The following is a 12,500-nucleotide window of genomic DNA, read 5'->3' as shown; positions in this document are numbered from 1 at the left end:
AAGAGCCACCTGCTGGGTAAAGGCCAGTGGCCCTCCAACTCCAGCATCCTGCTCTGTGTGGCCAATCAGATGCCTGTGGGAAACCCACAAGCAGGATTCAAGTGCAAGTACACCCTCCCCTCCTGTGGTTTCCAGCAACTAGTATTCAGAAGCATTGCTGCCTGCAACTGCGGAGGCAGAGAAAAGCCATAACGGCTAGTAGCCATCAATAGCCTTCTCGTTTAAAGCCATCCATGTTGGTGGTCATAACTGTCTGGTGGTCATCCATGTTGGTGGTCTGCTCTGTGGGAGCAGAGGAGCCAACTCCTAGGAACCGAGGTGCCTTCGCTCCCCCAATAAAATATTTGTGTCTATGCACTGTGTCTTTGCATTGCGTCATGTGATTATGTTGGGTAGGGCTTCCGTGGGTCCCCCAATATTTTATTGGAACCCCTGCATGGGAGTGAGTTCCATAGTTTAACTACAGGCTGTGTAAATAAGCACGGGTGGCACTGTGGGTTAAACCACAGAGCCTAGGACTTGCCGATCAGAAGGTCAGCGGTTCGAATCCCCGCGATGGGGTGAGCTCCCGTTGCTCGGTCCCTGCTCCTGCCAACCTAGCAGTTCGAAAGCATGTCAAAGTGCAAGTAGATAAATAGGTACTGCTCCGGCGGGAAGGTAAACGGTGTTTCTGTGCGCTGCTTAGTCATGCTGGCCACATGACCCGGAAGCGGTAGGCCGGCTCCCTCGGCCAATAAAGTGAGATGAGCGCCACAACCCCAGAGTCAGTCACGACTGGACCTAATGGTCAGGGGTCCCTTTACCGTTACGTTTACCTTTATGTGCCCAGTCTCTTCTAACCATTATCTAAATCTCCACGATCCAAGAAAATCAGGTGTCACATCTTGTCACTCAAGCAGTTGAAGTCCTACTTTGTTTTTTCCTGTTCAGGAGGATCCAGTGGCCAGCCTGGGTGAGCAAGGTCATCCCACCAGGACGTGAGAAGTCTGTTCTGTGATTTAATGAGGTGGAGCATAATGTATGCTGCCTTTAGCTCCTTGAAGGGAACGCCTCTCCTTAGATCAGAGGCGATTCTCTCTCTCTGTTGTAGAACTCCAGTTCCCATCAGCCCACCAGGCCTGATCCAACAGGCACTTCTTACAATCTTATTTCCAAATGCAGAAATTCACCAAACAGGGCAGAAGGGAAAGTAAGAGACAGAAGGGAAGGTGGGGGAGGTTCTTAACACTGCCACTGAAAAGCATTGATTAAAAACTGTGCTGCCCTAGTTCGAAATATCTGACAGGCAGGAATACAGATGAAGACGCTTATCAGCCTGAAGGAAGGGAGGTGTGCCAAACATCTTGAAATGAGGGCATTTGAGGGGGGAGGAAGACATTACACCAAAGGATAATCGACACACATATTGTCGCAGAATGGTGAGCAACCCAGGACAGACTTAGCAGGATATTCAAACAAGCATAATTAAAAGGATAATAGAATCATGGAATTGTAAAGTTGGAAGGGAACCACAAGGGTCATCTTGTCTAACGGAGGATGAGGCTATCAACAGCTACTAGGCATGATCAAAAGATGCAAAGACCCTTCCTTCTACTAAATCAGTCCATTGGGGTCCACCCAGCTCACAGTGGCCAATCAGATGCCCCACTTGCAGGACCTGGGTGAAACAGCAACTCTCCCCACTTGAGATTCCCAGAAAGTGGTGTTGAGAGACATATTGCCTCTGACAGCGGAGACAGAACGTAACAGCCCTGCTGGCCCATCTAGTTGAGAATCCTGTCCTCTCAGTAGCCACCCAGGTGCCTACAGGAAGCCCACAAGCAGGATTCAACCACAAGAGGATGCTTCCCTCCTGTGGTTTCCAGCATCTGGTATTCAAAAGCAGAGCAGGGCCATTGTGGCTAGTGGCCATTAATGTTCGTCTCCTCCATGCATTTGTCCAATCCTCTTTTAAAGCCATCCAAATTGGTGGCGACCTCTGCCTGCAGGGGGGACAAGTTCCATTGTTTAACTATGCACTGAGTGAAGAAGGTCTTTCTTTTATTTGTCCTCATCCCTGTGATGCTTTAGTGCAACCAAGAGGGAGTAAGGAAAAAAATCCGAGTCCAGAATCCAGTTTCTCACTGGCTGGACAGATGCTTGTGGAAGCCCACCAGCAGCGCCTAAAAGGAAACCCCCCTTCCTCCTTTAACCACTCCCTGTACTGGCTATAGGATATGTCAATATGAACCATGTCTCTCACAGCAGTTCAACCCAGCCCAGGAGGAAGTCAATTTTTAAATAAAGCAGCCCAGGAGAAAGTTTCCTAGTCATCAAGTCTTTTATTTTGTACATCTCTTCCATATCAGAAAAACCACATTACATAGAGAGAGAAAAGGTCCCCTGATTGGTATTGCCCCCTGCTCCCCTTTACAGAAATACTGCCATTTCATATATCTATTTTGATAAAAGGTTAAAAAACAACAACTTTAAAACATGAAGAGATTCATGAAGGAATACACAGATGTTTGAAGCACCCAATAAAATAAACCGCACACCTTTCTTTTTTTGAAAAAAGGATCTATTATTTTAACTTCTAAAAGTTCCAGCGGTGAAGGAACCTGTGACCTTCCAAATGTTATCTGACTCCAACTCCCAGCAGCCAGCAAGGCCAATTATCCAGGGACAATGGGAGTTGTAGTCCAAAAACATCCGGAGGGCTGCAGGTGTAGCCCATGTTACAAATAAATAAATAAATCAGGAATCATGCGGACCTATTTTCTGAGATTAACCAAGTCTCTTTGCTAAGCTACCTAATTGGTCCTCCACCTACACAGGTCTTCAGGTGTTTAAAAAAAGAAAGCAGGACTATCCCCTGGGTTGATGTGGATGGTGCAAGCTCCTTTTTTCAATGTGAGATGCCAAAATCTCCACTGGGAGTGAGGACACATCTGGTACGAGTGCTCACTGCAAGAAAACATAGGTTCCAGCACAATCACATAATGGGTTCTAGAGCAGTTGCACAATGGATTCCAGAGGGAGAAAGGAGGAACTGGGAGCGAGAGAAGCTGTTCCTTCTTCCTGCCCACCTTTAAAAAGGGATACTTTTTATTTTTTTAAAAATGGCACAGTCCTGGTTTTTTAAGCAGTGGGCTCATCATTTGAAGGGAACACACTGGGTGGAGAAAACTCTCTCTTGGCTGCTTGTCCAAAAGATCTGGCTGTCAAAGAGAGGAGTGGGTGAAACACATAGAGAGGAAAGCTGAGCTCATTTTAGGATGAAGATGAAACATCAGTTGGGTGGGGAGTCATCCACCCCCCCCCCCGCAAAACGTGCCCATTTTTAAAAAACATCAATAGTATGATTCAGAGTCGACAACATTTAAAAGCGTTGGGTTTCGACAACGAGTGGAAGAGTGACTGACTGAGCCCCCCATACTTGTATTTGCCAGCTCCTGTTCTGCTGCAGGCCAAGAAACACTTCCCACTCTCAGCCCAATGGAAAGCTCTTGTTCTTGCAATCTCTCCTCCGTTTACAGGCCAGCTGGACCCAAAGCCTTATAAAGCTTCAACCCAGAGCATCCAACTAAGTAATTGTGTTAGCAGAATGATTTCTACTTGTACAGTAGGACTTTCCCCTGCCTCCTCCTATAAAAGCTGTGCACTGTCCCCAGATTGCCGCCAGAGGATCAGGGGAATCTCTGTAACAGACTTAGGGGTGTATACTGTGGCGGTGGGGGGAGGATGTTCCAATGGACAAGGAAAATTCCTTCCCTGGTGGAACATTTGCATTAGCGCTATGTTGCAATCTACTGAGAGGCATGGGGGTTTTTTTTGGGGGGGGTAGTGCTTTTTGTCCAGTTCCTTCATTCTGCAGGAAGGATGGGTAGGTGGAAGACAAGGAAAGGAGTGCGATATGTGGAGATTGTAGTGTCAAAAGATGGCCTCTTCCTCAACTTCAACCCAAACTACTGACGTTGCCATTTGTCCATCAACAAAACTTCTAATGGGCTGACTGAAGTTGGGAGATTCTGGCTGGCCGAAGCAAGGCTGATGGCTGCTGAATGAACCCTTAGTGGGCAAGCCATACCAGAGCTCAAGATGCTATGATCCTGGCCGGTGGCCCCACCAAATATCTGAGTGGCGGAGTTCAACACCAATGGCATCTTGAGGCTGATAGGGCTGTTCTTGTGGGAAGAAGATACCCTGCCTCTCTTTGAGATAGCTTTGTGTGTCCTTCATGCAAACTTTGGGAGAGAGCATAACTTTGGATGAGCACAGAAGACATGTATTGACACTTCTGGGCTTGCCAGCTGCTGTTTGAAGAGACCTCATTCACAATAAACAAGAAGAAAGGCTCTTAGGACCGCATGGCTCCTGATTCAACAGCAGGTCACTCGTTGATCCCGCTCTTCCAGAAGCCAGCACATCTAAATGGTAGGATGCAGCTTTTCTTTGTAACCCTTCATACAAACTTATCTTCCTGAATGGAGACCCCAGGGGTCCCTCCAGCTGCCGGATGAACAAACTCTCTCTCTGCTCACCTGCTTTGCCAGCTCACATTTGCTCTGCCCAAGGGCAATGCAATTTCCACACATTATCCCCAAGCCAGCCAGGTGGAGAAGGGGGCATTGGGAGAGGAGGGAGAAGGGGTTTTTAGCTCACAATGCATAAGCAAAAAAAGAGAAAAGGCTGATGTTCTCTTCACAGACTGAAGACAGAATTTCCGTTGTGATGTCAGAGACGTGCTCGGGCTGTTTTCTCAATGCAAAGAGAGATTTCTTGCACTGCTTGTGAATCACCCCATTTCACATATGAAAGCAAGCAGCAGGGGTTCCTTTCTTGAGAGTATTCCCAAGAATTTGGAGAGCTCGGCTTCACGGATCCTCTAGCCAAGAAACCCTCTAGGAGCAGCTGTTCATGGATCACTCCTTATATGCAGTAATTTATTTGGGGCGGGGATTTGAAACCTGACCTCACCACTTTTCAGCAAAGGGGGAGAATAATAATAATAATAACAATAATAATAATGATTCAGTGAATATCCCCCCACTCCATTGCACATATTCGGAACCCCTTGAGGGAACTGCATAGAGTTAAAATGGGACCCAGCTTTTTGGTCCACACCATTAAAGAGGGTAGTAAGGAAGCCTTGGTCTCAAAAAAGGAAGAAAAAAGAAAGAAAACATTCCTATTCCTATCTGGAGGCAGAATTCCTATTTGCTCCCCATTCAAATGAAAAAGGGGGAGAGAAAAAGATGCCTAAACTCAGCACAACATTTACAAGTAAACCCCAAAAGATCTCCCCTGCGCCACACCCAACACCTTTAAAACCATTTTGTCAAATCTCCCCAGCACACACAAAAGGTTACATATTGCAAGGAGGGGTGCATGTCGGAAGGCATCATATAAAATATAGATACTACATATATACTTTTACATATACAACTTTCACCAGGTTTTTTCACATTTGGAAGTTGTGTCCCAAAGAGCCAAATAGAACCGATGGTTCTATTTTCTTTCTCACAGTCAAGTTTCCAAAAGAAAGCAGGAGGAGCGTTAAAAAACTTTAGCAAAAATGTTAAAAGGTTAAAAAAATTAAAACAAATCTGCCATCACCATAAAACAGGAGAGCTTTCTTGCAAGGCTCTAGAAGAGCCACAAATCCTCAGGACAAATGAATACGCAGGATTGTGATTCTCTCTCAATTTTGCACAGGATTTTGCCCCCACCCACCCCCAGCCGCCATTTCCCACTGCCCTATGTTCTCCAGTTCCCATATCAGGAAACTCAACTCGCTCCCCTTCTGTTGAGGGAAGCAGAAAATCAATAAATTAAAGTTTATCTGAAAGTGCTGCCTTGTCCTAATTTTGGGGGTGGGGTGGGGGGCGCAGAAGGGAGAGAAGAAGAAACGGAGGTGGTGGTGAAAGTATTGACTCCATCATGCAGCACTCTCCCTCTCGCCTTGGGGCTCCGACGATGAGCCATTGACCACCTTCTTGACTTTCTTCATACCTTCCATGACCCCCGAAGTTGTCACCCTGTGGGGAGGAGGACAGCAGAAAAAAATTGCTCAGAGATAAGGCAACACTTCAGGACTGTTCTTGCCCCAACCATGGCTGCATGGTGGGAAGGTTCCCCCCCCCCCCGACAACCCATTCCTGCCTGCAAGAGAGATAATTTAGTTAAAAAAGAAAGGAGTGCACATCAAAAAGATGTGGCAATCTGTGGGTTGCCGACAAAACTCACAGGCGCATGTGCCACAAGCAAAAGCATTGCCTGCACCTCATTCCCCACCCCTTTCTCCCAGCTGGGATTAGACTCAACGAAGCTGCTTTACTTATTTAAAATCATTCCCCCCCCCCAAAAAAAAAATCTCAAAGCTGCGTACAGACTAAGAAACAAACAATATATCATATATATTAGAAAGGAGGTGGAAAGGGGGCAGGTATCCAGCAAAAAAAGACCTGGGAAATCTCACCTGCCATTGAACCCAATCTGTTTTGACAATACACAATTTTGGCTTTAGCAGCCATCTCTGAAACGTAACCCTCACATAGGTTGCAGGCTTACTACACTATTTTTATTATTAATTATTGGCTCTTCACCCTAAGGCCCCACTCTAACCACTACACCATGCTGACTCTCATTTGTATATTCTTGGTTCTCTGCAAAAATTACACATACCGCAGTTAGCTTCTGCAAGAACCACACACACACACACACACGGTACTTGTGGATTAGTCTATTACTCCACAAGACAACTTCTGTGGTTTCCATTGCAATGGGTTAAACACAGTGACACCTCTGGGAGTTGCAATCCCAAAGAACTCATCATCATCCATCATCATCAGGCAGGAGTAGCCTTGGATTTGTTTTGAAAGCCACTGCTGTCAAGGCACTGCTCCTTTCAGCAAATAGAAGATCAGGCAAGAGTTCGCCAGGTCTTTAGGGGCAAAGACCACCTGAATGAATTCTGGGTTGCATCCCATGTCACCCCTTCTCATGAGTGAACCCACCGAAACAAATGACCATGACTAACTGAGGTACATTGATTTTAATGGGTCTACTCTGAGTAAAACATTGTTGGAGGTGCCTCCCCCACACTGCATCCACATGGAATTACACCATATACACAATCCTGAAAAATAAATGAATAACTGGAATCTAAAGGTAAAAGTAAAGGGACCCCTGACCCATTAGGTCCAGTTGTGGCCGACTCTGGGGTTGCGCGCTCATCTCGCTCTATAGGCCAGGGGAGCCGGCGTACAGCTTCTGGGTCATGTGGCCAGCAGGACTAAGCCGCTTCTGGCGAACCAGAGAAGCACACGGAAACACCGTTACCTTCCCGCCGGAGTGGTACCTATTTATCTACTTGCACTTTGTGCTTTCGAACTGCTAGGTTGGCAGGAGCAGGGACCAAGCAACGGGAGCTCACCCCATCGCAGGGATTCGAACTGCCGACCTTCTGATCGGCAAGTCCTAGGCTCTGTGGTTTAATCCACAGCACCACCCACGTCCCAACTGGAATCTATTTGACCCCAATATTTTGGACAGCAACCAGTCAGTGTGCTGTAGTGGTTAGAGTGTTGGTCTAAGACCTGGGAGATAAGGTTTCAAATCCCCACTCACAACAAACCTCACAGGATTGCTGTAGGGATTAAATGAAGGAGAGGGCCTTCTCTGTGGCGGCACCTGAGTGGTAGAACTCCGTCCCCACAGAGGTGTGTCTGGCATCTTCACTGCATAGCTTCCAAAGGGTGCTGAAGACGCTGGCCTCTTGACACTTGAAGTGTACGTTTCATGACCCGCCTTATATTTGTGGTTATAAGTTGCTTTCAACTGTTTCTAATGTTGTGTTGTACCCCCTGCCACACAGACACTCCCTGGAGACCTTAGGTTGAATGGTGAGCAATAAATTAATAATAACACTGATGATGAACATGTCAATGATCTTTGGTGCAATGACCAGGGAGGGCTGCATCGGAGGATTTCGGTCCTTGCTTCCACCACCTTCACAAGCAACAAATGTCCAAGCTTTAACACTCTATTTGCAGCTGGCTCAGCAGCCTTGGAAGAAAAATTCTAACAGGTCAGCAGTCCTGGGAGTTTAGATTTAAAGCTTTTGCAAGACATCTGCGGCATTCAGATGTCTAGAAGAATCATTCTCGTCAGGGGGCATAAAGCCAGCAAACAGACCTTTGATCCTGCTGACAGGGACACAGAGCAGAGCTCAAGAGCATTTCACAGGACAATCATCCCAAGATCCTTTTGGGGAGTAAAGGTGTAAGACTTTAGCCACTGGACAAGAGTCAGTGAAAGGCTGAAACTGGAGCATGGAACACCACCTCCCACCTTTTTCAACCCAAGAGCCACATTGCTTCAAGGCAACTTTCGGAGGGCCACATGCAAGTGGTGGACAAGGCCAGAGCCAAAAGCAAGCAGAGCAAAGAATGCAAATTTTGTTTTCACACTGTAGGCTAGTCCCTTTGAAATGCTAAAGAGAGCCATTGAGCTGCCAGGTGATTTGACAGGTGGGTGGCTCCACCCATCCATCAAATTCAGCCTCCTGCCTCACCTGCAGGCCTGCCAATTTATTTTAGATATCTCATATGATTTATGTAACCACCTGATTGTAATACAGCACTGAAATGGTTTATGAAAGGTATAAAGCAATGAAACGATAAGCAAACAAAAACAACTATTTAAAACATTTAAAGAAAAACGAAACCAATGTGAAGCTATAAAGCAGATTAAAACACATATCAACGTTCTACATGTCAGGATAGCTTGCTTTTAGAGATGCCAAAAAGAATAAAGTGAAGGCAGCTGCCAGATGTCAATAGGCAGGGAGTTCCAAAGTGTGGGGTCTGCCACACTAAAAGATAGCTAGATAATGGATCTGGAACCATATATCTTGGGCAACATGAGTCAAGAACAAGAGCCACCCAAAACATCTAACGTGGGTATGAGAACCTGTGACCTAGGTCTTGTTCCAAGTTCCTATCATCCCTTGACATAGGCCCCACTGACTGGGGATGAGAGGAGATTTAACCACATCTGGAGTGCCACGAGTTCCCCACTCCTGACCTAACAGGATAGAGCAGATGGTGGGACCACCCACCTTGTTAGGAGCTTCTGATTCAACACACCTCTCACCCAATTCCCCACCTTGCTGCTCCATGTAGACCAGGCTGACTCCATAGGAGATGGGCAGGAATCCTAATATGCAAAATACTCTTTGGATTGCCTAAAGTAGATTGTGGCAATGCTTCACACATTGCTGCTGCAAATCCTTTCCCAGGTGGACCAACATTCAAAATCACCTGGGTTTGAATGAGGGATCATGTAAAGCACAGGTGTCAAACACAAGGCCCGCGGGCCAAATCCGGCCCGCGAGACCTCGTCATGTGGCCCGTGTAGCCGCCGCCGGCCGCCAGCCTTAACCTTTTATTATTCATTTATTTAGACTCTAAAAGGACGGGAGAGAGAGAGAAAGCCTCCGGATACGGGATCAGCAAGCCCGCCAGGTGGCAGCGCCCGCCGGATCCCCGTCACGGCCAATCCCAGGCAGCCCCAAACACGTGCGCCCACCCTGAGCGCACCAGGCGGCGAAGCAGCCCAGCCGTCTGTGCGCCGTCGGGAAACCCAGGGAGAAGTGGGAGGGGAAAAGGAGAAGAGGAAAGCACACACACAACACACACGCCCCCGAGCCAAGCAAGCGTGATTTGCGGGGTAAAAACCCTGCCAAGCGCTCATTGCCCATCGCCAGCACGGTGCGCAAAGACATCCTCCTCCTCCTCTTCCTCCTCCCAGAGCCGGGCCGCCGCGGGGGCGAGGGGGGCTACCTTCCTGCTGGCCTCCCCCCAAGCGGACACTCATAGAAGCCTCCAAGCACCGGGCCGGCGGAGGAAGGGACGGACAGAGGGAGGGCGCTGGAAAGGGAGATGCGATGGGTGGGGGAAGAGGGCGAAAGGCGCTCCGTGTGCCCCCGAGGAAAGGGGGCTTATTTCCCCAAGGGGGGGCTCATGTTTGGAGTGGGGTAGGGGGCAGGCTGCCGCCGCTAGTGCTGCTGGTGCCGCCGCTGCTGCAAAGGCCACTGGTCAGTTGCTGGTGCCGGGGCTGCCTCTCAGAGCCTGCGCGCCCAGCCAGGCCGCCGCGTTTTCTCCGCAGGCAGGAAATGGCAGAGGCGCTTCCTGCCACCCCCCATAAGGCTCCCGAGTGGGGAGGAGGGCTGCGGAGGGAGAGAGGTCTGCCCGGGATGCGGGCGTCCAAGGCGGGCGGGCGCAATCCGAGCCACCAGCAGGGGCCCTCCCGTCGTTGCCGCCGCCGCCAGCACAAAGCTCAGTGGCTCTGCTGCCGCCGTCGCCCCCGATGCTCCTGCTCCTGCCGAGGCGGGGTTCACGTAAGGCTGCCGGGGCTCCGGGCGGGCGGAGAGGGAGCCATCGGGGCTCCCCGCCATTGGCAGGCGGGCTGGAGGCGGTCGGGGCGGGGAGGAGGGCTTCGGGAGCGATTCTAAACTCAAGGGTGAACCACGACGTCATGGGCATAGCCAGGATTTATGTTGGTGGTGGGCAGGACACCCACCTGCCACCATCCTCTGCCTGGCTCTGGCTAGCAGATTCAGAATGAAATGTCTCAACAAGAGTTGTTTAAAATTGTTTGGCAATATTTGTATGTTTTTAAAAAAATATTACTGTACAATAATTGTACATTTGAATATCTACTTGCCATTATTCTGACTATGTTTCTGCTTTCAGAGCTAGTTATTACATTATTACAAAAAACAGTAATAATTGAATGCAGTGACAATAATTTATGATAATAAAGAGTGGACACATAGTCCTACAGATACAACCGGCCGTTTGAGGGTGACCAAACTGCTGATGCGGCCCCCGATGAATTTGAGTTTGACACCCCTGATAAAGTTTGTCCCAGATGGAGTCAGCTAAGATTTGGATCATAATATACCAATTGTAACTGCTCCCTATTTATTGGTCTTCCTTTCTAGTAGAAGTCCTGCACTACAAAAGTACCCTTTGGGTTTCAAATTATATATTAATTGTTGAAGTGGTGGGGAGGGAGGGATCATAAGTGACATTAAGGGATGCCCCCTTTCCTGCCATTTCTGCCACTGCTCCAGAGAACATTTCGTACTGAAGGATTTGAATTTTGGAAAGAGAGTGAGTTGGGACTGTATTAAACAGAAATGTTGAGATTGAATCAATGTCTAACATTGATTCTTCCAGACGCACCCAACAGCAGCGAGAGTCACATAATATCTGTTGTAATCAGAATGCACCAAAATCAAGAGACAAATTGCAGAGTCCTAATTTATCTGTTCCCCCCTTAAAAAAAACATGTACTGTATAAAGCAATACTTAAAATCTTAATATAAATTATTACAAGGAAACAGGCCCCTTACACAGCTTCCATGTCCAAGACATCATCATCGTCCTGAGAGAGCTGCAAGTAGGGGTTGTCAGAGGCAGGCCGGAACTTGTACCCGGTGAGGACGAAGAACACCAAGGTGGCCATTTCATCCAGCAGCTGCAACAAAGAAGAGAGGGGCACTTGGAAAAGATTGCTAGGCAACAGGACTCCCACCCAAATGGGGCTCTTAGTTCATGGAGTCAGCTACTGCTGAAGTTACGATCACATGTGCTTACATATGAAGCAACTCTAATCCAAGTGAAACCATTGTTCCGTCTAGCCTAGCACAGGTATGAAAAGCTGGTTAGTTTCAGTGGGTCTGTCCTGAATAGAACATGTCCTTGGGGATCCTGCCATCTTCCATTTTGTGGGCATGACCAAGCCAGCATAGACGTCACTGAGAAAGGGGTGTGAGCATGTTGGGAATGTGGGCTTGGGAGAGCACATCTTTGTTTGGGACTGTCTTGCCATATGATGCCTAAAATCTTCCTGATGCAGCATTTGTGGAAGGCAATGGGGCATCAAGGCATTGCTCCTGGCGGTTGTAAGCTTGCCAAAACTCACTTCCATAAAGCTCTTTATAGGTAAGGTGTCCAAAAATAAGCCATCATACTGGACAGTGCCACACATGTTCTTGTAGGACACAATCATCTTGTGGAGCTAAGGTGGGCATTCTAACTTGTGGAACAGTGTGAAGAGTCCTTTTTGGTTGATGAGGTCAAAGGCCTTCATCAGGTCTATGAAGGCAATGCACAACAGGCCTCTCTGCTCTTTTCTCCTGCAGCCGACACAGTGAGAAAATCGTGTCAGCTGCTGACCTCTGAGCTCTAAAGCTGCATAATGACCCGGGACAGACCCTGTTCAGCTCTTCTAAGACAGGCAGGGTCTGGATGCCGTCGATTGCTGTGTGAGCAGCCACATTTCCCCATCAGTACAGTTCTAGATAGTGCTCTGCTCATCGCTTCATCTGCTTGCTGTGGTCTGTGATGATCTCTCCTGGCAAGGTTTTCAAAGGTGCAGTTTTTCCTGACTGTTGGTTCAAAGGCTTTCCATCATGCCTTCGTCCATTTTGCAAGTGTTGCCATCGT

General features: G+C 48.1%; 1 protein-coding gene across 3 annotated transcripts in view; it reads right to left on the bottom strand.

Annotated features, from left to right (window-relative positions):
* Positions 1-2,301: 2,301 nt before the first annotated feature.
* GPR107 (G protein-coupled receptor 107) overlaps positions 2,302-12,500 on the bottom strand; it is a 49,340-nt gene continuing 39,141 nt past the window's right edge. The window contains exons 17-19 of one of the 3 annotated variants that reach the window (XR_014215652.1): positions 11,405-11,529; positions 4,347-6,020; positions 2,302-4,309 (exon numbers count right to left, since the gene is read on the bottom strand). Coding sequence is in view for 1 of the 3 variants with exons in the window: in XM_082208000.1 (XP_082064126.1) it covers positions 5,921-6,020; positions 11,405-11,529 (225 nt within the window). In the remaining 2 variants the exon portion in view is untranslated. Of the gene's footprint in view, positions 6,021-11,404; positions 11,530-12,500 lie in introns of all 3 variants that reach the window. The other 2 variants (XM_082208000.1, XR_014215653.1) reach the window with 2 other exon arrangements.

Source organism: Podarcis vaucheri (assembly GCF_965113315.1).
Source record: "Podarcis vaucheri genome assembly, chromosome: Z".
In the NCBI taxonomy this organism is placed as follows: domain Eukaryota; kingdom Metazoa; phylum Chordata; class Lepidosauria; order Squamata; family Lacertidae; genus Podarcis; species Podarcis vaucheri.
This window is presented reverse-complemented; position numbering and strand designations above follow the sequence as displayed.